Source organism: Halichoerus grypus, chromosome 1, assembly GCF_964656455.1.
Source record: "Halichoerus grypus chromosome 1, mHalGry1.hap1.1, whole genome shotgun sequence".
NCBI lineage: Eukaryota > Metazoa > Chordata > Mammalia > Carnivora > Phocidae > Halichoerus > Halichoerus grypus.
In genome coordinates this window covers 54,876,422-54,904,177 of record NC_135712.1, presented here as the reverse complement: position 1 = coordinate 54,904,177, position 27,756 = coordinate 54,876,422, and the positions used below count along the sequence as shown (strand labels likewise).

At 41.6% G+C, this 27,756-nt stretch overlaps 1 protein-coding gene across 1 annotated transcript in view; it reads left to right on the top strand.

The window, feature by feature from the left end:
- The window catches only part of MORC1 (MORC family CW-type zinc finger 1), a 167,613-nt gene that overhangs the window by 120,511 nt on the left and 19,346 nt on the right, over window positions 1–27,756 (top strand). The window contains exons 20-23 of the mRNA XM_078058941.1: window positions 1,710–1,817; window positions 14,808–14,877; window positions 17,008–17,074; window positions 22,089–22,256. Coding sequence (XP_077915067.1) covers window positions 1,710–1,817; window positions 14,808–14,877; window positions 17,008–17,074; window positions 22,089–22,256 — 413 coding nt within the window. The remainder of the gene's footprint in view (window positions 1–1,709; window positions 1,818–14,807; window positions 14,878–17,007; window positions 17,075–22,088; window positions 22,257–27,756) is intronic.

Genomic DNA, 27,756 nt, shown 5'->3' with positions numbered 1-27,756 from the left:
TGAAGGTCTGGCCGGGCAGGAAGAGGACAAACCGGCGCTTGTTTCCTCATTAAAGCCAAGAGGGGGAAATGTCAGTTCAAGGAGAATTAGTCAGAGAGGCTAAATTCTATTGAAAGGCCTAAAAAAGTCCATTTACTTGATGACTTAGAGGTAATAGGGATGATCTCAGGAAGAATTTTATTGTTTTTGTTGGAGTGAAGGGGGTAGAAACCAGATTGGAATGGACTGACTAGCAGGTGGAAGGTGAAGACATGGAGACAGGTTGTATGTCAACTCTTGGAAACACAAGATAATTTCACTTCAGAAGATGTTCTGTACAAAAATCTAGAATTGGGGCAGATAGATCAGGAGACTCTGGAATTCCCAAACATTTGAAAAATGAATTTAACCAAGTTTTAAACTGCAATTGAAACAGCTTTCAATTACTTGAGGATTATTTGCAGTAAATTTCTAATATTCTGTCCAGTAAGCACACTGGGCATTACCACTACCAGAGGAGGTGCGGGAAGTGTCATTAATTTTAACATAGCCTAAGTAGATGGAATTAGGAAGGCAGATATGCCCGAGTCAGTCTTATAATGTGCTCCCAAAGCTTGAAAACAATGGCTCTGGATGCTGTGAATTGTGTAAGACTGATGAATCACAGACCTGTACCCCTGAAACAAATAATACATTATATGTTAATAAAAAGAAAATAAATAAATAAAATTCTTAAATATACAGTCAAAAAAAACCCCAAAACAATGGCTCTGGGAATTAGCTAATGTTTTAACTTAAATGTACCACAGTTCAGCTTTATTAACACAGGTAATTAATTAATTGTTCTTCCTAGAGAATTGTTTTTATCACACCCTTGTGTTTCTCAGAAGGTTCCACTTTCTTTATCCTCAACAACTTTCCCCCCATCTCCTGAAAGCAGGGCTCCCAGTAAAAATAATATTCTTATTGTTTCCTACATCTGCAGCTTTTAATTCCCTTTAATTTTCTCTCAGTGTCCTTTGTTAATTCATTCCACTGAACAAACATATACTAAGCATTTATGTTGGGCCAGGGGCTGAGGATTCAGAGATTGTCATAGTTCTTGCTCCTGAGAAGCTGAGAGTCTACTGGTAGCCATTCCAATCAAAGGAGACCTTTGCCTGCATCATACATTTTTCATACCGCTGTTTCCCAACTTTTCAAGTATGAGGACATCTTTTTTAAAAATGACACAGACATCTCACGTAATACTAGGCATGCCTGGAATCTATTGATTAAGAACTATGTAAGAGAAAGCCATCACAGATATTTTGAAATGAATGTATATCTTATGTCCTCACAGCAACATCTACATAAATTTTAAGAGCGATGTGTATATCCATATGAGATGTTATTTATTCAGTGTATGGGCAGTAATTCATGGAGATCGTTTGCAAAATACTACCAGCCCTTTGATTCACTAGTGAGGCCCATGGTCTGAAGCACTCATTTCACACCTAATTTGCCTTATGATACTCTTATTTTATTGTTGTGTATTGTTACTTAACTTCTGCAAGTGCTTATCTAAATCATATACTTCTTGAGGGCAAAGATCAGAAATTGAATTTCCTGTTTATCCTACAGAAGTTTGCTTCTGTACAGAACTGAATAGAGGCTGAATAAATGTGGTTTAATGTGTACCAGTGATTGCTCCTAACCCTTGTATATTTTCTGTTAATATCTTGCCATAGGCCTCTTCTTGGGAAATCAATAAGAAGCAGAGTCAAAACCTTGTACAGGAATGCCAGGCTTTGATTGAAGTTGAAACTAGCAACGGCGATTATCCAGATATAATCCTGGTGAGATAAATTTCATAGGCTAAATGGCACCTTGAGATTGATTCACATTCATGAAGATTAGAGGAATTCAAGAAGCATGTCATATTAGTACCTCAAAGTAACTGAAACATTTAATTAAATAACCTAGTTTTTAGGTGAAGAAACAAGACTCAGAAAAGTTAGTTACATATCCAAGGCTATAGAAACGAATGAAAATAGAACTGGGGTTTGTATGTCCTGACCACTAATCCATGATGCTTTTCATTTTAATTGTCATGGTGAGAAAGTTTAATAGTATGCAAATCCATATGAATGATACATATATGTATATAACTTGAAGGTCAGCCTGAAACCTATATGCCCAAATCCAAAGCATATGACCCTTTCTGTAATTTATAATATGGATCCCCACCAGAAAGTGTAATTCTCAATTGACTTAGGTTAGGCCACTGCCAAAAGCCCTAGAGAAGTCTATTCAAGAAATACAGATGTATTTCTGTTTACTCAAGAAATCAGATGTATCCCTGATTCTAACGTTGGTAGTCACTATCTAAGAGCTTTGTATCTGACTGTCCTGTAGATCCCAGCAGACTCACTTTGCCTCACTGATGCAAGTGTGAAAGAAAGCCTTTGGTATTTAGGAAGAATTGACTCAAGGACTGGCCATGTGAGGAACACTGCATCTGTGAAGCCACGTTAAAGACGTTGTCCAGTATGCTGTTTAGCGTTCTTTGCACTGTAATTTAAAACTTCATTTAGACATTAGAATTTCATGTCAGGAAAAAATCTATTTGGTGCTTCCTTTTATTAGAATATGAATTGTATTGCTCACTATAGTGAGTTCTCTTTTTACTTTGACCATCAAGAAGCTTATAGCTAAACGTTAAATAAGAATAACTATAGTCACCTAAATGGTTGCTGTCTGTTGACATGATAATATAAGGGAGAGTATTTAGAAAGGGGCCTGGCCTTGCCAGGGTAGCTCAGTCGGTTAAGTGTCGGACTCTTGATTTTGGCTCAGGTCATGATCTTAGGGTCGTGAGATCGAGCCCTGTGTCGTGCTCCATGCTGGGTGTGGACCCTGCTTAAGATCCTCACTCTCGGGCGCCTGGGTGGCTCAGTCGTTAAGCGTCTGCCTTCGGCTCAGGTCATGATCCCGGAGTCCCGGGATCGAGTCCCGCATTGGGCTCCCTGCTCAGCGGGAAGCCTGCTTCTCCCTCTCCCACTCCCCCGGCTTGTGTTCCTGCTCTCGCTGTGTCTCTCTCTGTCAAATAAATAAAATCTTTAAAAAAAAAAAAAAAAAAAAAAAGATCCTCACTCTCTGCCCCCCTCCCCAGTGCACATGTGCATTCTCTTTCTCCCCCCCCCACCCTCCAAAAAAGAAAGGGGCCTGGTCTCATTGTACCTGTCTTTAGGTGAGATATCTCAGAATGCTATTTGGAATTGTGGATTAGGTTTTATTTACCAGCAAGCCAATAAAGACCATATGTCTTCTGACTTCAGCCTAATGTCTGTGCCCATCAGCAGAAAATCATTGTCAGAAGGCACACAGTATAACAGTAATGGAGGTTTTATTTAAAAAATTTTTTTCATGATGAAATATTTCAAACATAGTACCATCAACTCCTGTGTGCCCATTTCCCAGCTCCACAGGGACCAACTCACGGCCAGTCTTGTCTCATCCACATTCCCTGCCTGCCCCCTTACTCCCAGGCATCACATGGCTTCTTCCATAAACTGTAATTACGTTAAGAGGCCATCTGAAGGGATGTTGAGAAGGTCTAGGAGTCATTTGTGAAAGGGAGCAGGAAAAACCTTCGTAGTGACAAAAAGGAACAAGTAAATCCAGGATGTGAAGAAAGGAAACACCAAAGTATTTTTCAAAAGGAAAAGAGTCAAAATTTAATCAGCAACCAGAAAGGAAGAGGAAATGCAACTAGTATTGTAGAGAACATGATGTGGCTGCCCCCGTGAGCCACGTCAGTCCCCACCTGCTTTCTAGAATCCTGTCGGTCTTTCACGTAGCCCTCCCTCTGTCCCCTCCCTAAGCTTTGCATACAGCTTTTAGCGAGGACTTTTTCATAAATTACGTATGACATTTATATTAAAATTGTTGTCTTTTTATGTAATAGTTCTCAAGTTTTATGTTACTTGTGTGTGTGTTGGGGGGGCTAGGATTTATTTGTGCCCCATTGATCCTCGTGGGAAGTCTGTTCTCAGACTCAGGGTGCCTGATTTATTTCGATAAATATGAATTATCCACAGATGCACATTAATTTCTGTGTTTGGCTGTAGTTGCAGTAATTCCAGTAGGAAATAATTGCTTCTGAGTGTTTGTACTTTCTTAAACTCATAAATTAAAAAATAATTCTTCTTAACCCCTGGCCTTCTACCCAATTCTTGTCTCCCTATAGTGCTTCCATTGTGTGTGTCTGTGCACATGCTTTAATTCTGACTCCGTACCTGTCTCATTTAAAGAAGGAAGGCACTCAGGACCAACGGTGCTGCGAGAGGTTATCACTTAAAGAAACAGAATTAGCTGCTACACTGACACTTCTCATCTCCCCACAACCGGGTAGTTTTTATTAATTTGGTGAATTTACTGGGGCCCAGGGCCTTATTTTCAAGTGTAATAGGCTGAGAGATATAGGTTCAGTGCATCAAAGAAAGCCCACCTCACAGGGATGATTTTACATTATCCAAACTGATGGGACCATTGTATAATATCGTAATAGCAGTTGGGTCATTTGAAAGATAAATACAGCCTCCGTCCAGTTGGAAGGCACACGCTGACTTACACCGTGCATTCTCCCCCTTTGTGCCAATCTGCATGGGCTGGCCAATTATGGTCTGACAGTTGCTGGTGAGTTATGTGCCTGAATATTTAAAAGGTTTCCAGCTAAGACAGGCTGCCATGTCGCCCTCCCCCTAAAGCATGACAGTGGTGATGTTACCCACATGACTGGCTATACCACTAAATGGGGCACTAGCCCAGCACCCAGGCCCTGTTCCACCTGTGCTCCTAGGAGTGTATCTTTCTCATGTTGAATGGAGAACGAGTCCGTTCCTTTAAGCGCCTTCTTTCCTTTGCTGTGTCTGTCCGTCTGCCTTTTGAACGGATTTTTTTTCATAGTGGTGTACTTCATTTTTCTCTTTTCCAAGTTCCGGGCACACCTCCCTCGGGCTGTGCTACGTTTGTGCAACTTCGCCTGAAATGATGAGAGTACTGATGGCTGTTCAGATCTCTCTCGAATCTGACCGCTGCTGGTGACTGCCGCCATGTTATCATTCATTCTCCCAGATCATCTTGTCTGCTGTGGCTCAGGGTTACGCAGTTGGACCTGTTTTCCTAAGTTCCTCCTCCTCTCATTCCACCCCATTCTTGACTGAATGTTCTTCATATTCTTTTCTCTCCAAGGCCTATGGTCTATGAAAGCTATTTTTTTTTAAAAGATTATTTATTTATTTATTTATTTATTTATTTATTTATTTATTTATTTGACAGAGAGAGACATAGCGAGAGAGGGAACACAAGCAGGAGGAGAGGGAGAAGGAGAAGCAGGCTTCCCGCCGAGCAGGGAGCCCGATGCAGGGCTCGATCCCAGGACCCTGGGATCATGACCTGAGCCAAAGGCAGACGCTTAATGACTGAGACACCCAGGCGCCCCTGAAAGCTATTTTTTAAGAATAACATATTCTTTAGTTTTATTTCTTTTCTCATTGAGATAATGCTCATTCTCTAGTCATTTTTAAGGTTTGTCTTTTTTGTTCTACACCGTGCCTCACACTCACCATGCTCCAGGATCATCCATGTGGCACTGGGCTTCATTTTCCTTTTCTCCAGTTGCTTCTGATCCCATAGTTTGCTGGTGTTGCCTCTGGCATTTTTTTTCCTTCTTGATATTAATTTCTGCCTGGCCTTCTAGCCAGCACGGTCCCTTCATTTTCAAAGTCCATGCAGTGAGAGTGTTCTTGGTCAGACCTTGCATGTCATTTGGCACCGTGGAAGTCTCCAACTGGGACTCAGTTAAAACTCTAGGCATTTTCTAGAGATTAAAAAACTGTCGTGAAAATAATGAGGAGTTTTTAAAGAACATCTTAAACCTCTTCAAAATGCCCTAGGTAGCCTCCCCGTTGGACCCTTGGAGACATTACGTGTGGGGCTATCCGTTTGCACTGCAGCAAACTTCTTTCATTATTTTTCATGATCTCATTAGCACAGGTATTGTCCCCTCCACCCCTTAAGGGGAACTGATGTGATCCAGATTTATGATCTCTGACCCTGTAAAACTTTATTCTGAAATTCTCCTGTGTGTGTTCCTGTGTATGTGTGTGTTAGTGGGGTGAGCCTTTCCTCTTTCTTTGTGGCCATGATGAAATTCAGGTACTGTGCTTCACGTGTATCATCTCATCTGATTTTTCTGAATTTAACCTGAGGGGTTAAATTCTCTTTTCATCCCCATCTTACAGGTGAGGAAAATAAACTTGCTCAGGGTCACACTGCCAGGAAGTGGTCACCTTGAACCCGAGCTGTTGAGTTTGACCTCCCACTTTTTTAACCTCGTCTCCTTATGACTTCTCCCTTTATCTTCCATCTCCCTGCACTGTCCTCCATGTCTGTTCACCCAGCCCATTCCACACAGATTGGTTGGAGTACACAGACTTTACTCAGGGGCAAGAATTTCAAGGTACAAATAGATACTGCATTGAATAACATTCAGCATTTTGGCTTTGGTTTCCTAAATTCCGTAGATGGGCCTTCTCCAGGCAAGAATCTTGAATTCATTTTAAAAAATCAGTGCATAGTCCTTGCCCAGATTAAGCTAACTTCCCTTTAGCTCATGTCTCCCCTTATCCACCCTAAATCTGACCTATCCAATAAAGTTTCATCTTCCATGTTCAAAACACATACCCTGCCCTCTCTGATTCTGAACTCTTTCTGTCTCAGGCATTTCCAAACCCATGTGTAAAGTTCAGATTTGTCCCCGTTAACCCCAGATGGGAAGGAAGTAGAAATTCTTTTAGGTCACCCCCTGTAGATGCACCAGCCTCTGTCGGGGGATCAATGTCTGAGTAAAGGTTGCTGCAGTTCTGCTTTACTAGAGCATTGCCCTGTGTACTGTTGTAATTAAGAGTTTGTCTAAGTTCAGTTAAAAACTCGAGCGCACTGCTATGTGATATATTGGCAGTTCAACTTTACTCCAGGCAAAAATTTGGCATATGAGCCCCATACCACATTGGTGCCCCTCAAAATCAAGCCATCTGATCAACTGGCACTGCACCATGCTTAATAGAAGAAATAAAAATAAAAGCAAAAGAGTGGGACTAGATTATCGAGCATCCTAGCAAAGAGGTAACAGTCTCAAGTTATGTCACCAGATGAGCCATAGGAAGAGACTGTGCAGACTAGATGTGCTAGGGGGTCTGTTCTGAAAGGGGACTGGGAAAATTAGGTTGCTAGGCTACAGCAGATGGTCAGGAAAGCAAACGATCAATTTGAAGAAAGCTTCAAAATTCAGGAACACCAGGGGAATAACATTACCAATGCTGACAGTAAGTCAGAGAAGTTGAGTGGGAATAATTTTCTGAGACTCGAGTCAGAGCGTAAAAGTATCAACTTTTTGTTGCCCTTGTGCATGCTTTTATGCATCTTGGGGGAGCACGTGCTCCAAATTGACATTATGCATATTTTCTGACTCTGATAGGAAGCAACATTTACCTTCTTCCTAAATACTGGTATTTGTCATTTTTCTAAATTATATAATAATCTTTTTTTCTTTTTCTGCTTTGAATATCAGTGGCAAACCCAAGTTGCTAAGACAGTGAAAGAACACCTGTCGTGGTTACTTCAAGTTGGGTTAGACCTGCTTAGTTAATAAGCAGAAACCCTACTACCTTTTTGGTTGGCTTGACTTGAGCCTTTTTGCCCGCTGTGGTCATGTAGGCCTTTTTTGGCTTGCACCTGGTCTCAGGAGCAGACTGGCAGATGGATTCATTTTGTTTTTCCCAATCTGCAGATACTTAAAAAAAAAATTGATGGCCAGATCATCGTTGACAGATGTATTTTAAGAGTTTGGCAGTGGAGTCTCTGTATTTGCTATGAAAGATGTAACCTCCGGTGTCTAGCCCAGAATGTGGCACTTTGTGGGGCTAAGGAAAGACATATGAATAAAGGAATGAGTGGATGGAACCATCTTCCTGTCTCAGAATGAAGTCCTTTACCAGTTACACCTCGTTAGCTCTTTGGGGGCATCTTTCAAAAGAGGCTGAATCCAGCTCAGGAAAGTCATCAACCAGTTCTGAATCTCTAGGGCCACTGACAGGGTCTCTGTTATATGTCAGACAAGCTGGGAGCCATCTGGAATAGCTGATGAGTCTCCAGTGTCTGGGTCTGTGCTCTGTGGTAGCCAAAACCAAACCACACCACAACACCCAGAAACAACAGCCATAAGCCTTCTGTTTTGGCATCAGTACTATATGACAATGAAGTTAAAAGATGACTCGGTAACCCAAGAGCGGGTAAAAAAGGAAGGAAAGCAAGTAACCTGCATAACCAGTCAGTCCCTAAATCAGATGCATTCGCCCTAAATACGCATCATTTTTCCAACTCCTAACAGAAATTGTTTTTTTAAGGGGAAACTCCAATGGTATTGCAAGAAATTGATTTCAGATGATCGAAGTTGTCTTAATTTCAAAAGCAGGCCATTTCTTAGTTTTCCTGGTTGATGATGTTACTGTTGCCTCTGAACTTGCATAATGCTGTGATTGTTGCTAACAGTATCAGAAATTTCACAGGCAGAGCCAACTCCTTTACGGAATACAAACCAGAGCTGCCCTAAGGGCTGTAGAGGAAAAAATGGCTATACTCACTCTCCACAGCATAATTCATCAGCTCATCAGCAGACTTACAACAGACACAGAGACAGCATGTGATACAGCCCCTGACCCAAAGGACGATCTCGGGAGCAACTTATGAACCTGAATATTCAAGTGCAGTGTGTGGACTACCAGTGACCATGCACCAATTAAGACAAATGTACAAACAATACTATATCAGAGATTCTGAAAGACACCATATATATATGTATATGATCCTTGCTCTAAAGGAGCAGGAAAATTGGAAGAGAATTTTACAAAACCACCTGTTAACATTATTTTACAGAAAGTTGACAGACTCTGCACTCTGACAGACTAACCCAGGTTCAAAGACCTACATGCCACTTACCTGTTGTATCAACTTGTGGTCTTCTGTTTTCTTATCTATTAAATGGAAATAATCTTACCTACTCTCAAGGTTGTTACGAGAATTAATGTGATGATTTGTGACAGAATGAAAATAATTATTTGTGTTATGAAAAACATTTTTAAACACCATTTTCTGTAATTCTGAAGAGGGCAAGTTCAGCCTTTATTGGTTGAGCCAGGACATGGGAGCAAAGAATGAAAATTGAGAGACTATGGAAGCAAAGGGAGAGCTGGGAGGGTGCGTGTGAGGGGTTGGGGAAAGGAGGAGGGGCATTCCGGAAGCCAAAAAACATGGTACTGCAGGATTGGAGAGGCTGGAGGGGGCAGTGTGTGGAGAGAGGTGAGCAGGCAGCCAGCAGTCGAAGATGTAAATATAGAGGTGCTTCATGGTGATTTGAAATAGATTTTTGCCTTATGTAACCACTTCCTCCATTTGTCAATACAGTCTTCAGTGAATTCTGCACATTTATTTGTGCTTTGTAGAGTTGGATTTGTTTTGGGGAGATGGACCCAAGTTTCAAATTCTGCTCTGAAGTATCATGTAAGAATCAAGGCCGCTGTAGGATCCCAGTCTTATCTGGGCTCCATAGATAAGATGCTTGGCTCTTAATAATAATAAAAAACTATTTGTAATTTGCTAGTAATAGTTTTTCAGAGAAAGGAAGAAATCAGTATGGTCTGGAGTAACTGAAAAGGACATTTTGGAAAGAGTAGACCTTATACTTGTCTTGAAAGGTGCGAAACACTCAAGGGAAGGAGAGAGAGACATACCACATAGAACAGCACGGGCCAAGGTGTGTAGGTGCTTATAGGGAATTCTGAGGACAGCCTTCTGGTTAGAGCAGAAGGTGTGTTTTAAGAAGTACTGAAATTATGTTCATGTAACTTAGAATCACATTGAGAAGGGCTTTGAAAGCCAGATACAGAGTTTGTACTTGAGGTAGTAACCAGTCAGGACCTGTGGGAAGGTTTTGAGAAGGAACATTGGATCATGGAGATTTTGTGTAGGAATATGAATCGGGTTGTGGTGATGCTGTTGTCCTGGACAGAGGAGAAGAAAGACCAAAAAATCAAGTAGGATCTGCTGCTTAAGGATGCAGTATAAGGATGACAAGGAAAATGGAACCATTTGGAGGAAAGCAGAGCAGACACTGGAGGGAAGCATGGAAGACGAAGCAGGGAGAGCAGTTTGGAGATGGCAGCCAGGAACGGCATGCTGTTGCAAGCAGGAAGAGAAGAGCTGACGGGATCGGAGTGGGTACCCATGGGACTGAAGATTTGAAGTTCCAGCAAACCCTGCAAGTGTCGCAATGTCCGTTGGAAGCAAACTGGAGCAAAGGTGGAAAGTTAGGGTTGGTGATGTTGATTAGGCCATTGTTTGCATATGGGGAATGGTTGGACCCCTGAAATTTTAATAGGTTTGTTGAGGGATTAAGTGTGGGTAGAAAAATAAAGATCCCGGGAGATTTGGGACACAGAAGGTTATAGAATTCAAGGGAAGAAGGAGCAGCGAGAGACTTCTTCATGCTTCCTCATCTCAATAAATGGCACCACCATTCACAGCTACGCAGGCCCCAGCCTAGGAGGCGTCCTGAATTCCTCTTCTTCTTTCACACCCGGCACTCAACCTGTCAGCCAGTCCTGCCCAATCAACCTTTGAACGTATACCCTGTGTTTCCACAGCTGCCATCCTGGCGAATTCACCAACATCTCTCGTCAGGGCTACAGCAATAGCCCTGTAAATGATCTCACTGCTTCTGTTGGCATCCACCGTCGAAAAATCTGTTTCATCTAAAAGATAGGTCATGCCGTTCTCCTACTCAGAACCCTCCGATGCCTTCTGCTCACACTTCGACCAGAATTCAGCGTCCTTGCTGTGCCCTCCAAGGCCCTAGGTGACCTGGCCTTGACCTCTTTTGAGTTCTTATCCCCTACCACTCATCCCTTCTTTCTCTTCACTGTGGCCACCCTGGACTTCCTTGGCCTCCAACAGCCCGAGCTTATTTTTGCTTCCCTGACTTTTCCTTGGATGTTTGTAATGCCTGGATTCTCCTCCCCCCCAGCCCCCAGCAACACGTATGTCTGGTCAGGACTTTCTGTGATTCTGTGAGTAAACTGAGTGTCCGTTACTGTCGTCGACACTGGAGATACCACAAGAAGATGCTCCCTGTCCTCGTGGTGCTTCCATTCCAGTCAGGGAGCCAGACCCCAGACAAGACTAATAAGTAAACTGTGTTGCAGGATAGATGGTGGCAAGGGCTCAGGAGGAAAGGAAAGCAGAGGAAAGGGGGAGGAAGCATGGTGAGGCTGAGTGAGTACAGTTCTGTATAGAGTTGGCATGAAAGGCCCAACTGAAGGATGTGTGAAGAAAAACTAGAAAAAAGTTGGAGGAACAAGCAAATTAACAGCAAACAAACCTAACCTTGAGAGAGGAGGGCACCTGGCATGGTTGTGAAGTGGGTAGAGAGGAGGAGACATGGAGGGTGCGGGGACTTAGGCTGTTCTCGGTCTCTTACCTGTGTTACTTCTCTTCGCAGAACTTAATGTCACCTGACATCATATCACATATCCATCTTTTTATTTACTTAACACCTATTTTTCCCTCACTAGAAAATAAGCTCCATAAAGGCGGGACTTTGTATTCTTTATCAGAACAGCGTCTGACCCATACTGGGAACTCAATTTTAGGGAATAAATTTATGGATGAGAGGGGAGCCTGGAACGTAACGTTCACTGTGGAAGAGTGAAAACAGAAAGGCCCTTTGAGTTTGGCAGGAAGGCGTTACTGGTCTGGTAGCCTTTTTGGGTCCTTGATAATAATAAAGGTGGAGATAGAGGGGCAAAGAAATAGAAGGAAAGAAAGCAGGTAAAGTGATACCAACCAGTTTTTAACGCATCCTTAGCAACGCTGAATTAGAGAAGTGCTCTGCAGCTGACTGTGGTATGTTTTTTTCCCCTCTCTCTAACTTATTTATGATTTATTTATCCTCTTAAATAGATACTTCACAAAATTGAGCTTGTGGTATTATGCTGATCCGTTGCATCCCTTGGAGAACTGACAAATCCCACTCTGCTCATTGTTAACATAATTTTAATTAAGGTATCTAAAACCGCATGTTAAAACTTGACTATAATCTCATATACTGTGTGGGAGGTGTTATCTATTTCATGACTGAGGTAAAATCTTAGGAAAGAGATATCCCCAAACTGCAGAGTATGAAACACAGTTAAGCCTAAGAGACAAGAACACTTCTGTAATGAAATGCAGTAATGTATATGAAAGAGCGTTGTAAGCAGTATCAAAATATACAAATAGTGTCATCGAAAAGACAGCTGTATGTCTTGTTGTCTCAGCTTGAAAAAATTCAGACCTTCAAAGCCACAAGTATATTGTGGTAGAAAAGAGCATCCTATGAACTCAGATATTTACAGTGTTATTTAAAAGGGAATACTGTGAATTGTTTATCCAAAATCTTTTAAACACCTGTATGCCAAAGAATAAAGAAAATGCAGGAAAGGAAAAGAAGATAATCTCTCCTGCAATTTAGATGGGAAAGCTTTGTGTAAGTACCATTTTTGGAGTGAGAGGACACATCTGACTCTCATGGAAACAACCTCTATAAGGCATGGCTCAAAGCAGAGAACTAAACAATAAAATGCAAAAACAGTTAATTTCATGAGGCTGTGCTAATAACACCACCAACAAAAGTTCCTACTGAGAGTGCTGTCATTTTGGTAAATCTTGGATGCTTCCATCTTGTCTGATTTTTATCACAAGGAAGAGTTACCAAAGAAAAGGAACACATTCTGAGCTGGATCATCATGGATTACAACAAAGTGGTTGTAACTAAAGGCATTAAATAGCTCGTCTCGTCAGCTTATCTTGTGGTTGCTGTTAACTGCTGTGGGAAATAGTCTATGCTGCTTATAAACTGGTCAAAAAATATTTAGTTCGAAGTTAGAGGCACTTAAGGCATGTGGATTTCCTGTATGTATCAGCATATTAGAAGAAAACTAAGTTTTATGATATATCAGAGAGAAATAAGATGTACATTGTTAAGGTCATTTTGCAAAATGAACTTTAAAAAATACATGCGTTTTATTTACTTCTGGGGCAGGAATTTATTTGCAGTATAAGTACAAAACTATTCTGAAATGAACAAAGCAGCTTAGCATCAGTTTTTTTTTTTTTTTTAGATTTTTATTTATTTATTTGAGAGAGAGTATGTGTGTGCACAAGAGTGGGGTGAGGGGCAGAGGGAGAAGCAGGCTTCCCGCTGAGCAGGGAGCCCGATGCGGGGCTCGATCCCAGGACCCTGGGACCATGACCTGAGCCAAAGGCAGATGCTTCACCGACTGAGCCACCCAGGCGCCCCAGCATCAGTTTTATTTCCGCCTACCTAACAAGACTTTCCTTGTTACGGCTTTGAGTGAAACAGGAGCAGCCGTGATTGACAGCCGTCAGGTCTTTTGTTGCTAGGCTACATGTGTGCCCATTTAACCTGCTTCCTGACGGAGCACAGTTTCTAGAATGCCATGTAAAATATATGCCTGTGTTTCCTGGGAGGGGAGAAAAAGAGAGGTGATCGCCTCTCCCTCCCACGTTTGTTTAGCAGGGCACAGCGGGCTTGAAAGGCGAAGGGTACAGACAGTGGGCAAGCTCCAGAGAACCCACAGCTCCGCGCCTTCCCCCAGGTCATAGAAGTGGGGAACACGGTTGCATCTCAGCGCATGTTGAAGGGTCTTCGGGTCAGGGAGCTCTTGCCTTACCCCTGCCTTCTCCATTTCTGTTTTTTACTGCCTATTCCTCCACCTTCTCACAGATTTACAAAATACACGAAGGGAACATTCTAGGTCCATTTTCCTGAAGGGTGTGAACTAACTGTCTTTCTCTCTCTCTGATCTAAAGAAATACATTTCCAAAATGTAAGTTGGTTTTGTGTGAGCCTTGCAAGATGGGTCTTCAGGCTTCCCAAAGCTGTGGTAGACATGGCTTCTGGATGGCACATTCTCCCCACCCCCCAGCTCTTCCAACCCCCACTTCCGCCCACCCACCCAGACATCACACACACACACACACACACACACACACACACACACACACACACTCACTCACTCACTCACTCACTCTCAGGGGCTACCAGCCCTCTTGGCTCCTGCATTCAACACATTAAGGCTCTGTAACCCCTTTTAGGCAGATCTCCTGCCATTTTATCAAAAGATAAGGTGTCCCAACCTTGTCCCCTGGTTGGCCCAGGTACACTCCCCATCCCTATCCTTGTCTTCTTCCCCATCATGCTGTGGGGCCTCAGGCCCCAGGCCCCAACCTCCCCAAGGTTTTCATTGCACTGATGTTGAGCTCATGCTCCGTGTCTCCTCTATATCGACCACCGGTGTGATAAGCCTCCTCAAAACAGCACAGGTTCCATGGTTGCTCCTGGTGAATCAAATACCTGGCTCATTTGTTGGAGTCATTGTTACATCCACATAAGATGTGGATTTTTAAAAATACCTGTACAAATATTGATAGAAGTACAAAAATCCTGATAAATGGTAAAAGTAAATATGACAATTATGACGTAACCTTCCTTGAAACGCACATCAATATTCTTTTCTACAATGTGCACAATTGTCTCCCTTCATAACGTGCATAAACTGTACTTCTCTCCTCTCTCTCTGATATGGCCACTGATACTCAGGTCATTTCGCACCCTATAATGTAGCTTATATTTTTGTGCAGCTTTAAGTAAACAGCTTATTTTTCAGGTTTTAGATAAAAGTGACACTGAGGTCTCATTGAAACAAGAAAAAAAGGAAGTTTCTCTTATGAACAAAGGTAAAAAAAATTCAGTTTACCTATATTAGCTGTGATGTTTGAGTTGTTTTCAATATGACTTACGTGGCACATCTGATGTGGGATATAGATCAGAAGTTTGGTAGCAGTTTGGATTTTTAAAAGTTAAAATGTGTTGTTCCAGAAGTGGGAGGAGGGCTGGGTGGAGAGTGAGCTGCCAATCCCGTGTGTTTTGGAAGAGCCAAGAGACACTCCCTTCCCAAGGAGAGTCCCCCCAGCTCTGCCACACACGGCCTGACGTCTCCAGCAGTAGACTTGGACCACTCTCTGTGTTGAATTCTGTTTCGAAATTTGCAGTAGATTGATATGAGCTCTTTTATTCAGACTGTATTTTGAAAATTATGATGACAGTTCTCTATCTTCAATTATGTAGTCCTTTTCCTGCTTTTCATGATTCCCCATAGACCAGTTCACCAACACATCCATTAGTTCCTTTATCCCCATGGGACATCTTTTGTCTCAAGTGAGAGATGAGCTTTTTTTAAACTTAGAGTTGCCATCTTATAATATTCAATCCAAAAACGATTTCTTTGGATAGAGAAGCTGGAAGCAAACTGGACTCAAAATTTTGTTTTCTTAGCGTCCATTCATTATTATGACCAACCCCTTTATTATGTGTTATTATGTGTTATATTATTATTATCATACCATCATACTCTCTTTTATTTTAATATTCTACCATTGGGCCTGAGCAGCAAGCCCATCATTTTCATTGTCCTCCTCTTATTCTGAAATAAGTTCTAAAGTTTTTCTTAGCCTCTTTGACAAGCCTCAGCTCCTTTTGGCTTCATCATTCCCAGTCCTTGTATTGGTCCATGGCATCACTCTGTGCTCACTTTTGATCATAAGCTCTCCCTTCATACTTTGTTACTCAGGTAACCTAATCAGCCATCCATGCACATCTTTATATTTGAACCCATTAGTGAGGTCCCTAAGAAATCACAGTTTTTTATTTCTCATCTTAATTAGGATAATTTGCAATTCCACAATCAGTATTTCTTTTGTAAGGCTTTCTTAATCTTAAAGCCAGTCTTTTATAGAAATTTTAAAGTATTAACATGATTTCAAGTACGTGCCTGTTGGATTTCCAAATCGTAATGGAAAAATTGTTAATACAATTTTGATCCTAAAATTAATATTTAATTTCAAATATTCATCCTGGGTTTGGAAAGAACAAATTGTGAAATGATTTTAAATGACTGTAATTATAGATTAGTTGGCCGTTGGGCTAAAAAAATTTCACTTTGTATGCAAGCCAGTGAGTAAAACCAGTGGCACCTGCAGTATGCTTAGAAAAGCTCTGTGTTTTCTCTTTTATATGTACCTAAAGGAGTCAGATCCTCAGCCATTCACCCACCATCTAAAACTTCCTTTGTCGCTGTGCTGTTCCACTTGGCCTTTGATGGCCCTCAACTTGTTGGCAAGGGTTTACTTGGTGCAATAAGATATGTGGACAGTTACCACAATGAATTCTAGAGACAGCTGGAAGAATGACACGTTGACTTATTGCGTCTACTGCCTCCAAGACACTGTTAAAACCAATCCAAGGAGTCAGAGCATTTCTACTCTTCTGTGAACTGTAGCGAATCACTAACCTCTCTGCACATACAATAATGAGGTTCCCTCAGTGAGAAGGTTGACTAGAGGACACCAGGTCTCTTCCTGCTTTAAAGTTCGACTCTCTACTAGAGACATGTTTGGGGTTGGGATCTGTTAGGATGTTTTTGAACTGGAACCTAAAATGGAATAGAATGGGATTCTAGGGGGAAGACAGGAGGTTGTCTGGGCAGAGTCTGGTGAGAGAAGGGAATCTGACGGCCCCAAGCAGTCACCCCATGCACACCAGTCACAGATAATAAGCATCATAAAAAAGAACTTACAAAAAAACAAGTTACAAAGGCTCTTGGATTATTAGATACACCATCTACACTTTATTAAAAGGTTATTATAAGTTGCATAAAGAACATATTGGTGCATTTTTTACAAGAGGTTGTTTGGAATACAAAGCCAAATTATCTATAAGTAGTTAATAAACTGCCGACACTTCTTTCAGTTCACGTTATTGTGTGATCATCAAAATGTGATTGTCTTCATTTTGTCTGTCTTTTGAAGAAAAACAGGAGCCGTGCAGTGATACTCCAGAAATAAAGAGAAACTCTTCATTACCTAACCGGGAAAGGTGAGTGTACTGCAATTACACAAATTCTAAGTGAGTGCAATTATACTGTTGCAAAGTAATTATCAATGTTTAAATACAAGAAGAAAGAAAATAATAGCAACAAGCAAAGGCAATTAAGAATGGAACCAAATTTACAAAGGAGACAAGAAAGAATAGAATACGGCTAGGTTTCTTACCTTTTTCCCAAACCTTTTTATTTTCTTTTGTGAGGATTTGGGGATAATGAAATGGAACAGGCTTAACTTCCTACTCACAGTGAGCAACTAATTCAAATTACTGTAATGTAGTCAAAGAACTGAAAATGTCATATATGTATAAGGTGTGAATATGCAATCAGGAACCTGTTTTTTTGTGTGGCTCATTATCTTATTGTTATACATATATGTAATTATGATAATTATTGCATGCTAGAATTTTCTTGACATGAGACTTTTGTCACTTTTAACATAAAATCAGCTGAATATTTTGGATGCCCAATAAAACAAAGAATGTTTTCAAGGAAGCAAACTCTTACCCTCACTTAGACAAACTTGTCAAAGGTGCTTTCCAGGCATTTAGACCCAGTGTCTATGAATCCAAATCTTGGGCTCTTTTTGCATAAGAGCACATTGAATTGAGTGTTGGAAAAAACAGGAGTTTGATTTTCTGCACTTGCTGACAGAGGAGTCCCTCTGATACTCAAATCCCCTCACTTCACTGTTCTACTCAGAAGCTTCTCATGGCCCCATCGCTTGCAGGATAAGTTACAAATTCCTTAGCACGGCGCAAGTCCCCTTCACTCCTGGCCCTTCCTGGAGCCCCCACTTTGTTTCCCAGAATTTCTGAGTTGCTTTGAGTCCTGTTTTATCACACTTGCATCTCTGTCCACACTGCTTCCTTTGCCCTCTGCAAGCTGTACACCAGTCTACTACTCTTTCCTTCAAGTTCGAGTTCAAGTGTTCTCTCCTCTGGGGCCCCCAACTCTCACAGGCAAACTCAAGGTTTCAGAGAGCCACTGATGCAGTGATCAGAGTGGTCATAACTCCTTCAACTTCAATAATTATCTGTTAGGGGCGCTTGGGTGGCTCAGTCATTTAAGCGACTGCCTTCAGCTCAGGTCATGATCCCAGGGTCCTGGGATCGAACCCCACATCAGGCTCTCCACTCAGCCGGGAGTCTGCTTCTCCCTCTCTGGAGATCTGTGATCTCTCTCACTTTCACTCTCTCTCAAATAAATAAAATCTTTAAAAAAATAATTATCTGTTAAATTTCAGCTGTATTCTGATCATTGTCAAGTGGAATTGTCCGTCTGAAAGTCTGTCTTCCCATAAGGACGGGGGCCTATCTTTTCTTCATCATAACTCCAGGTGTCTGAGAGGTCTTCCCATAGTACTCCATCTAAAATAGCCTGTCCCATTCCTGATAAGGCACACTACCAGATCTTAGCATCCTGCATGGTTTTTTTCAGAGTACTTACTACTATTTTAAAGTATCTTATTGACTCATCTGTTTCTTTTAATGTGTTACATTCTAGCTTGCTTATTTTCTATCTTTTTCACTAGGAGCTAATTCCCTCCACAAGAACCAGGCTGTGTTGCCCACCTCTGTGTCATTAGTGTCCAGAATAGCAGCTGATTCAGAGTTAGTATATTTGTTGATTGACTAAATGAGACAGTTTCCCCCTCATGTTGTTGCTGTGCCACTTTATGGACAGTGCTTTAACCTAGAGTTATTTATTAAAGTTTGAGTTAAAGTTTAAAATTCATCCAAAAACTAAAACACATTGTGTGTGTGCGTGTGTGTGTGTGTGTGTGTGTATTATATGTTGCTTTCAGGTTTGTATGAGGTTGTGTGTGTCTTTTTTTTAAAATCATCTTTGAATTGTATCTACAACATGAAATGTTAGAACTGTGGTCCAATTAAAACAGTCTTCGTGGAAGAATCTTATCAAACTCATTAACAGTGGTAGTGAGGATAAAGATGATCATAATAACAATAATAATTAGGTGCTATTTACTGAGCACTTACTAAGTGTAGGGGTTGGGCTGAATTCTTTGTATGTCTTGTTTAATCCTCAGCACATCTCTGTGAGGTCGGCACTATTATTATTATTATTATTATTATTATTATTATTATTATTCTTTAGTACAATAGAAATTTATTTCTCTGAAGTAAAATAAGCCTGGAAAGAGCTGGTTTAGGGCTATCAAGTGAGGCACAGTGTCAGGGAGCCAGGGTCATTTCCAGTGCTTTTTTCTTTCTTTCTTTCTTTCTTTTTTTTTTTTTTATTGTGTTAGGTTAGTCACCATACAGTACATCATTAGTTTTTGATGTGGTGATCCATGATTCATTGTTTGCATGTAACACCCAGTGCTCCATGCAATACATGCCTTCCTTAATACCCATCACTGGGCTACCCCATGCCCCCACCCCCCTTCCCTCTAAAACCCTCAATTTGTTTCTTGGAGTCCATAGTCTTTCATAGTTCGTCTCCCCCTCTGATTCCCTCCCCTTCATTTTTCCCTTCCTTCTCCTAATGACCTCCATGCTATTCCTTATGTTCCACAAATAAGTGAAACCATATGATAATTGACTTTCTCTGCTTGACTTATTTCACTTAGCATAATCTCCTCCAGTTCCATCCATGTTGATGTAAAAGTTGGGTATTCATCTTTTCTGATGGCTGAGTAATATTCCATTGTATATATGGACCACATCTTCTTTATCCATTCATCTGTTGAAGAGCATCCCGGCTCTTTCCACAGTTTGGCTATTGAGGACATTGCTGCTATAAACACTGGGGTGCATGTGGCCCTTCTTTTCACTACCTCTGTATCTTTGGGGTAAATACCCAGTAGTGCAATTTCTTGGTCATAGGGTAGCTCTATTTTTAATTTTTTGAGGAACCTCCACACTGTTTTACAAAGTGGCTGTACAAACTTGCATTCCCACCAACAGTGTAAGAGGGTTCCCCTTTCTCCACAACCTCTCCAACAATTGTTGTTTCTTGCCTTGTCAGTTTTTGTCATTCTAACTGGTGTAAGATGGTATCTCAATGTGGTTTTGATTTGAATTTCCCTGATGGCTAATGATGATGAACATTTTATGTGTCTGTTAGCCATTTGTATATCTTCTCTATAGAAGTGTCTGTTCATGTCTTCTACCCATTTTTTGATTTAATTATTTGTTTTTTGGGTGTTGAGTTTGAGAAGTTCTTTATAGATCTTGGATACCAGCCCTTTATCTGTAGTGTCATTTGCAAATATCCTCTCCCATTCTGTGGGTCGCCTCTTTGTTTTGTTGACTGTTTCCTTTGCTGTGCAGAAGCTTTTTATCTTGATTAAGTCCCAAAAGTTCATTTTCACTTTCGTTTCCCTTTCCTTTGGAGGTCGGCACTATTATTATTTGGCAGGAAGAGAAACAGGTTCAGAGAGGACTCTGTGCTCAGGTGTAGTGCATTTTACCTTTTATCCCTCAGCACCAGCATGACTTTTCAGCATCCCAAAAAATGATAAAAAAAATTTTTAGAGGACTACTTTAATAAAATTTCAGCATAAAGGAAGTTACAGTTAATAGGCTTCAGATACTGTATAAATATTCTTTTTTTTTTTAAAGATTTTATTTATTTATTTGACAGAGCGAGAGAGCACAAGCATGGGGAGCAGTAGGAGAGGGAGAAGCAGGCTGCCCGCTGAGCAAGGAGCCCAATGCGGGGCTCGATCCCAGGACCCTGGGATCATGACCTGAGCCGAAGGCAGACGCTTAACCATCTGAGCCACCCAGGCGCCCCTGTATAAGTATTCTTTAAGAGACAAGCATTAGTTATAATGTTCTTAACCTTAAATAAAATATCAACTGAAGTTAGGAGAATTAATGCCAAAAAGCTGTTGACAGTAGAAACACATTCTATTTGATATTAACTCTTGTCCAATTTTTAAATGACCCATACAGTATAAACATATAAAACTCTCCAGAGCTGTGGTCTTTTTTTTTTTTTTTTTTTAAAGAATTTATTTATTTGAGAGAGAGAGAGAGTGAGAGAGAGAGAGCCCAAGAGGGGGTAGGGTTAGAGGGAGAAGCAGACTCCCTGCTGAGCAGGGAGCCCGATGTGGGACTCGATCCCGGGACTCCGGGATCATGACCTGAGCCGAAGGCAGTCGCTTAACCAACTGAGCCACCCAGACGCCCCAGAGCTGTGGTCTTAACACTTAGCATGAAAGGATTACAAAAACCCCCTCCTTATTTGACAAGCAAATCCCTACGTGATCTGACCCCTACCTGCCTACACAGTTTTGTCTCCCAAATTGCAAGTCCCCCAGCCCTCCTGAACGTTTTTTGTTCCCACAATATTGAAAGCTTTGGGTCTCATTAACACACTGCATGATTCTGAGCATCCTCATTGTGTGTTACTCTCCATGCTGCAGCCAGTTATCCTTTTAAAACATACAGCAGATCACCTTGCTTCCATGCAAGAAACCCTTCGGTGGTCGTGCCTGCTCTGCTTAGAATAAACTCCAGTTCTGGCCCCCGGCCCAGGGTACCAGCCCCCTCCCCCCCCCAACCTTCCCCGCACACTCCACCCCAGCGGCCCTGCTTCATTTCTACCCAGGATAATTACACTTCACCTGGAACACCCCTTTTCCTTCAGATCTTGACTAAATAGTTCTTTCAACTGACTTTGCCCCTTTTTGTTTTATTTCTGTATGTACCTTCCCCCAGGCTAACATAGAACTTTGGTTTAAAAGCCTCTTTCAGCAAATGAGACAAATGGTATGTGACTACCGTTGTTAAGAATACATTACCGCCAATTCTGTTTAATTGTGGCTCCCCCAAAAACCTTGAAACAAGATTTGTCAGGAATAAATAGTAATTTTTCTAGTTGAGAATGGATTTTCTATAACTCCCTAAATGACAGTTTTTAGCATGACATTTATGGCCTTGCTCTCATTTGTTGTGTATTAACAGTTCATTTGTCGTCTATTAATGTTTCTGAATTCATTGGTACCTAATACGATTCCTGCTTTGAAATTATAAGCCTCGGCTTGTTTTTGCGCAGTGCGCCGATGGAAGATTTAAGTCCAAGTTCTGGACACAACACCAGCTTCACTGTGAGTGGTTGTTGTCACATTGCTGCTTTACTGAAAGAGTCTTCTCAAAGCACATCTGTCAAGGAAACTGTAAGAAAACTGGCGTCTAATTTAAGGTAAAGATATTTGCTAACATATTTCCATGCGTTTTGTTGAACTTTCTAAGCAGTGACGACTCCTGGTCTCTTTTCTTTCCCCCCACCCGTGGAGTGGTAAAGTTATCAAGAAGATTCAATAGAATGACTTTATGACTTGTCTGCTAACTAAACCGCTACAGATACCCCACAGGTTAAATGTCTCTTGAAATAGAACTGCAGTCGCTAGCGGCCTGTCGTCCTCAGGCGGTCTGTCACTTGCTCTGGCAGTATGAGGGAATGTTAGTTCTCTCCCGGATGTTGTGAAGAATTCTAACTGAATTTCTTCCTCCCGCCCTCCATTCCTTCCTCTTTCGTTTTTTATTTCTTTGGTTTTTGCCTGGCGAGGACCCTCATGACATTTGTAATGGCCTTCTGAAAAGTCTCCTTTTGTAGCTTTAGATACTAAACTTATCAAGGGAAATTGAGTTTTACTTTCTGGTTCAGTGTAGAAGGTTAACATTTGTGGGCAGGGTAAATGAGGGATTTAGATGTTTGGATCTCAGTTCTCAAAGGATGCAGATAGAGCTGGAATAAAGTCCAGGATTCAGAATTTTTCCAACTAGGGACCAATGATGGGAGGCTTTACAATCAAGCCAAAGAAGTTAGTATACAGAAGAGTGCTCTAAAATAGGTAACAGAGGGAGAGGGAGGGGGCAGGAGCAGGAACACCACGGAATTAGTGGAGCCAGTTGGTTTGGTTAGGGTTCATAGCCTGTGAGTGTCCTGCGTTGTAAAGTAAGAGGCTTTCGGCCAAGGAGAACACACCACATGCCCTGGTTAGAATCGTATTTTCCATGCGGACTGTGACTTTAACTTTCTAATCAGTGAGTGACTGCAAAAACTTCCTGAAGTAGAGAGTTGGCAAAGAATGGAATTAGAGAGTTGGCAAAGAGAAAGGTAACTACAACTTCTACTCAGGCCCAGGCTTTGGTCTTGTGTGTGAAAGGAGACTGCAAACCACTATAGGACTTGAACTCAATTCTGCAGTTGTCCTGGGCTTTATGGAAATTTCTGCAGCAACATCCAGGGCTGTGGGGCTCTGCATACATGGGCATGAAGGTCCCACCTGTCCCTTAAAAACACACTCCCAGCATCTGTCCTGCCCTGGGAGAAAGGAGGAGGCACTCTTGGTTATATGTAGGTGGATCTGCTTGGACTTTGCATCAGGGCACATCTTCACTAATGATACTAGGGATCCAGAGACAAGTTGTCGACCAAGAAATGAAGCTGGAGTGATACATTTCTTAACACTTAAGTTTTGATCACTAACTCTGCCCTGGCACCTGAGTTGGCAAGCCTCCACTAGCCTGGGAATGGGATGGAAGCAGGTCGGACCTCAGTGTTGTACAGATGTTATGAAGTTGAAAAAGGCCCCTAATCCAGTGATCTGGATGGATAATCAGTCTCATACTGACATGGTCTACGGTATAGTCCCTCAAGAATGGGATTCTCCAGCCAGTTCTGTCAGCATTTGTCCAGAAGTAATATGTAAGCTCCTCAGTTTTGAAGTAGGGTAACCATAGATTTGAATCCTGGTTTGTTCCTTACTGGTTCCAAGATTCAAGCATGTCAATTGAGCACTAAGACCGGGTGGTATGCAATAAATTATATATAGGAATGTGCCCACATGTCCAATGACTGGGATATTGCTTCTTGATAATAATAGCTATCATTTTTGAGCTGTTATTATATTTTAGGCTCACCCAAATGTCACGTATATATTAGCTCCTTACTCCCACAAACTTACGAGGTCGATATTATTCTTTTTTTTTTAATGGATGAGGAAACTGAAGCTTAGAGAAACTAATACACCCAAAGTCACAATTACACAGCTACTAGGACAGGGCTGGGTTTAAGCCGAGGCTCCCTGATTTGTCGTCTCGTGCTCTGAACCACTGTATACACACACAGACGCAGGTGCATATACATACAGAAACGTATATATGTATGTGTATATATATGTGTGTGTGTGTATGTATACATGTACACATTTTATCTCACACACACACACACACACACACACCCCCTTCGCTGTTCTCCACACTGAGATCTGGAGAGCCTTGTCTGGTTGTGTTGCAGCAGAGTTTGGGTGTGCCACTGTGTACCGTCATTTTCCTAATTTTTTCCTTGGCTCATCTTTGTTCTGCATTTAAGTGTATCATTACTATTAATTTTAATGTTACGTGTGATCAAAAAGGGGATAATGTGATTGAGTGTACTAAGACATTAAAGTACATTCACTTCTATAATTAGGCATCACTAGAAAATTAAAATTTCCCGGAAACCATCTCCCTAATGAACATGTAGAATTTTTGGTGCTTGAAATCATCACGCTATTATCAACTGAACACTCTGAAAGCCAAATGTATTAATAAATCAGCTCTTTTTGGTACCGGCTTGCATTTTTTTGTGGTGATTGTTTTACAAAAATATTAAGTGGAAAAAGAATTGTACAGAACACAAAGCTTAACTGGAACACAGTGAGCTCCTCATTTATCAATCTTCTCTTTCACCTTTAGCAGCATGCAGTATGTTTTCTCACATTTCACAGATGAAACAGATTTCTTGTCTTCTTTGTTATTCTTACCCCCTGTGCTGCACTATTCTGTATCTGGTCCACGTGTTATTCCTTGTGTTAACTAGACTTCACATGTCTCGGGGCATGAGGATTGTGGCTGATTGTGTAGAACGTGGAGGGTTCCATGTGCTTTACACCGACCATCCCTCCCCAGATTTGCCTGGCTTGTCACACGATAAAGAGAGTCGATAGAGCCCTTTCCCTCCACATGGTTCACTCTGGGCATGACCTCAGCCTTATCCCTTTCCACACTGCCAGAGTCCGGCCACTTCTGTTTATTTCATGTTAATGGAATAAATTAATAAAAATAGTAGTTTTCATTATTCATTTTCATTACCTGATTATGCTCAGTTTAGTGTTTTCTGACTTATGTTACTTTTTGTTTTATGTGTATTAGTTTATTTAATCCCCAAATATAGTAACATCTTTGAAAACAGATTGGATTTTCCACACCCTGTCTAGCATATATTAGTAGGTATTCAACGAATATCTTTTTTTTGTTTTAGTAGCCTCCATGGCCAGTATGGAGCCCAATGCAGGGCTCGAACTCATGACCCTAAGATCAAGACCTGAACTGAGATCAAGAGTCAGATGCTTAACTGACTGAGCCACCCAAGGGCCCCTCAAAGAGTGCTTTTAATAAAGTTGAGAGGGATTAATGTAAAATGCAGTGAGTAGTGTTGCTGGATATTAAAATATTTTCAGATTATGGGGTATGACTGAGTTGTGTTAAGTCAGAGGTAGATGAGCTAAACTCAGATCCACACTGTTAAATTGTATTAGATGATCCTAATATTAGAGTAGTATTAAATCTCAGTTCACTCTCAATAGTAATGATAATAATAATATGTATTTATTATGCACTTCCGGTGTACCAGGCACTGCCTTAAGGGCTTTGCATATGTTAACTCACTTAAACCTTTCAACAGCCCGGTAATTAGATTTTTATTATCCCCATTTTACAGATGAGAAAATTGATGTTGGTAGAGTTTGAGTAATCTGCCCAGCATTACATAACTCTTGGGTGGTAGAGCTGGAATTTCAATCCTGACAGTCTCATAGTCCTTGCTTTGGACTGCTAACCCTCGGACACCTTGTTTCAGTTCATTGTTGTGTGTGTAAACTTGATAATGAGGCAGACTTCATGTATTTCAACTCTGTAAAAGCCCAAACATGCTTTGTGTTAGCTTAAATTTTAAAAGTATCAAAAATAAGTTTTAAAAAGGAAGTCGCTCGTTACAGGTGGCTGCCAGTTACCGAAGCAAGAGAAAAACCCACCAAAGTGAATACATGAGCAGTTGGGGTCTGTCAAAAAACGTGATCTGATTCCAGGTTTTACGAAATGAAGCTATGCCATTTCTGTTCATCCTCATCTTTCTCTTTCACTGGGTTGGAGAAGAGAGTTTCAATCTACCTCAAGTAAGAGGCTTGCTCTTTTTCTTAGCTAAGACCAAGCTTGTGAACTTGGTTACTTTTTAAAAAGAGCAGCCAGGTGACCAGGTACTTCTGTGTTTTACTGCTCATGTCTAGAGGGAATGGAGCTGTATTAATGCAAGTAGGAGATTTTTCTTAAGAAAAAGCTACTCTGTTGGGAAGGGAATAGGACTGGGGAGTGAAAAGGAAATGACCCTCAGCCGCAGCGCTTCCAAGCTTGGCCATCACAGACAGAAACAGCACTGACTCAGGGTTGTAGCTCACCTGGTTGAACTCTTCAAAAACTTCCAGATTGGACTTGCAGATTTGGGTATGGATTTTATAGGAATTCAGCTGAGATGGGCATCCGAGCAGAGGACCTCCTATAATCCTGGATGCTAGTAACAGCTCTGGAAGATCTTTAGGCTATTTCTTAAAGTCTTGAGAAGAGAGACAGTGTTAAACAAAGACATGTTCCTGATTTTATTATCAAGTCTGAGGGCAGAGCTGTGAGTAGATGCTCCAAGGGAAGAAGGGCTGTTCCTGTGGGACAAGAGTCCTGTTGAGGTGGCAGGTGATTCACGAGTCCCCCACAGCACAGTATCCATCTGACTCAGTGGCTACCGGTGAACAGACCCCACTTTATTCCTGCAGTTTGGTGCTGAGCGCCTCCTGGCACACTCCTGGCAGTACCCTTCCTGGATTAGAGGATCACTACGTCCTAAGGGAAACCTGAAGTTGGTGAGTGGAGGCAGGTTTGATACCTCCCAGGAACAAAAGAAGACACCGGCAAGGGATACCAGGGAAGAAAGGGACTCAAGATAAAACGTGAAGGAATTTTCTAAGAGTTCTTAACTACATTCAGACCTTGCTTCTGCCATTTTTGGTGTCTTACAGTTTCCTAACAGCATCTAACAGTTTTTCTGAATTAATCTTTCAGGAAAAGGAAGAGGTCTATGTGTTTGTGCTTGGAGACCGCAGGAGCTGTATAATTTGTCCTCTGTCTTGTAGGTCTTATGGGACAGAATCCCTGAGGGAAAAGCTAGTTAGCAGCAGCTCTGGGGAAGAGAGAGTCAAAGGCAGAAAGCAGAGACCCTGGAGGGAGAGAGACAAAGGAGAGTGCACCTGCTAGGGCCTGTTGCAGGGGGTGGGGGAGAGGTCCTTAATTATTAGGAAACCAGAGAGGCTCAAAGTAAGAATAAGTCCTCAACCAAAGAGTTTCCATAAAGATGACTTGAAGTTACATATATCAAGCATATAGTAGCACTTAGTACACTTCTAGCACTTTATAAAGAGTGGTTGAATGTGACCAGGGGGCTCACTATTGCCAGAAAACACTTGTCCCCAGCATGTAGTGCAGTGGCCGGGAATGCATGCTTCATGTGCCCCCACCCTCCTGCCCCACAGCTGGCTAACTCCTCCTCCTCCTCCGGGGCTCCCCATGATGGGGAGGGCCCCTCATCTCGGTGCGCATAGCGCTACATTCCC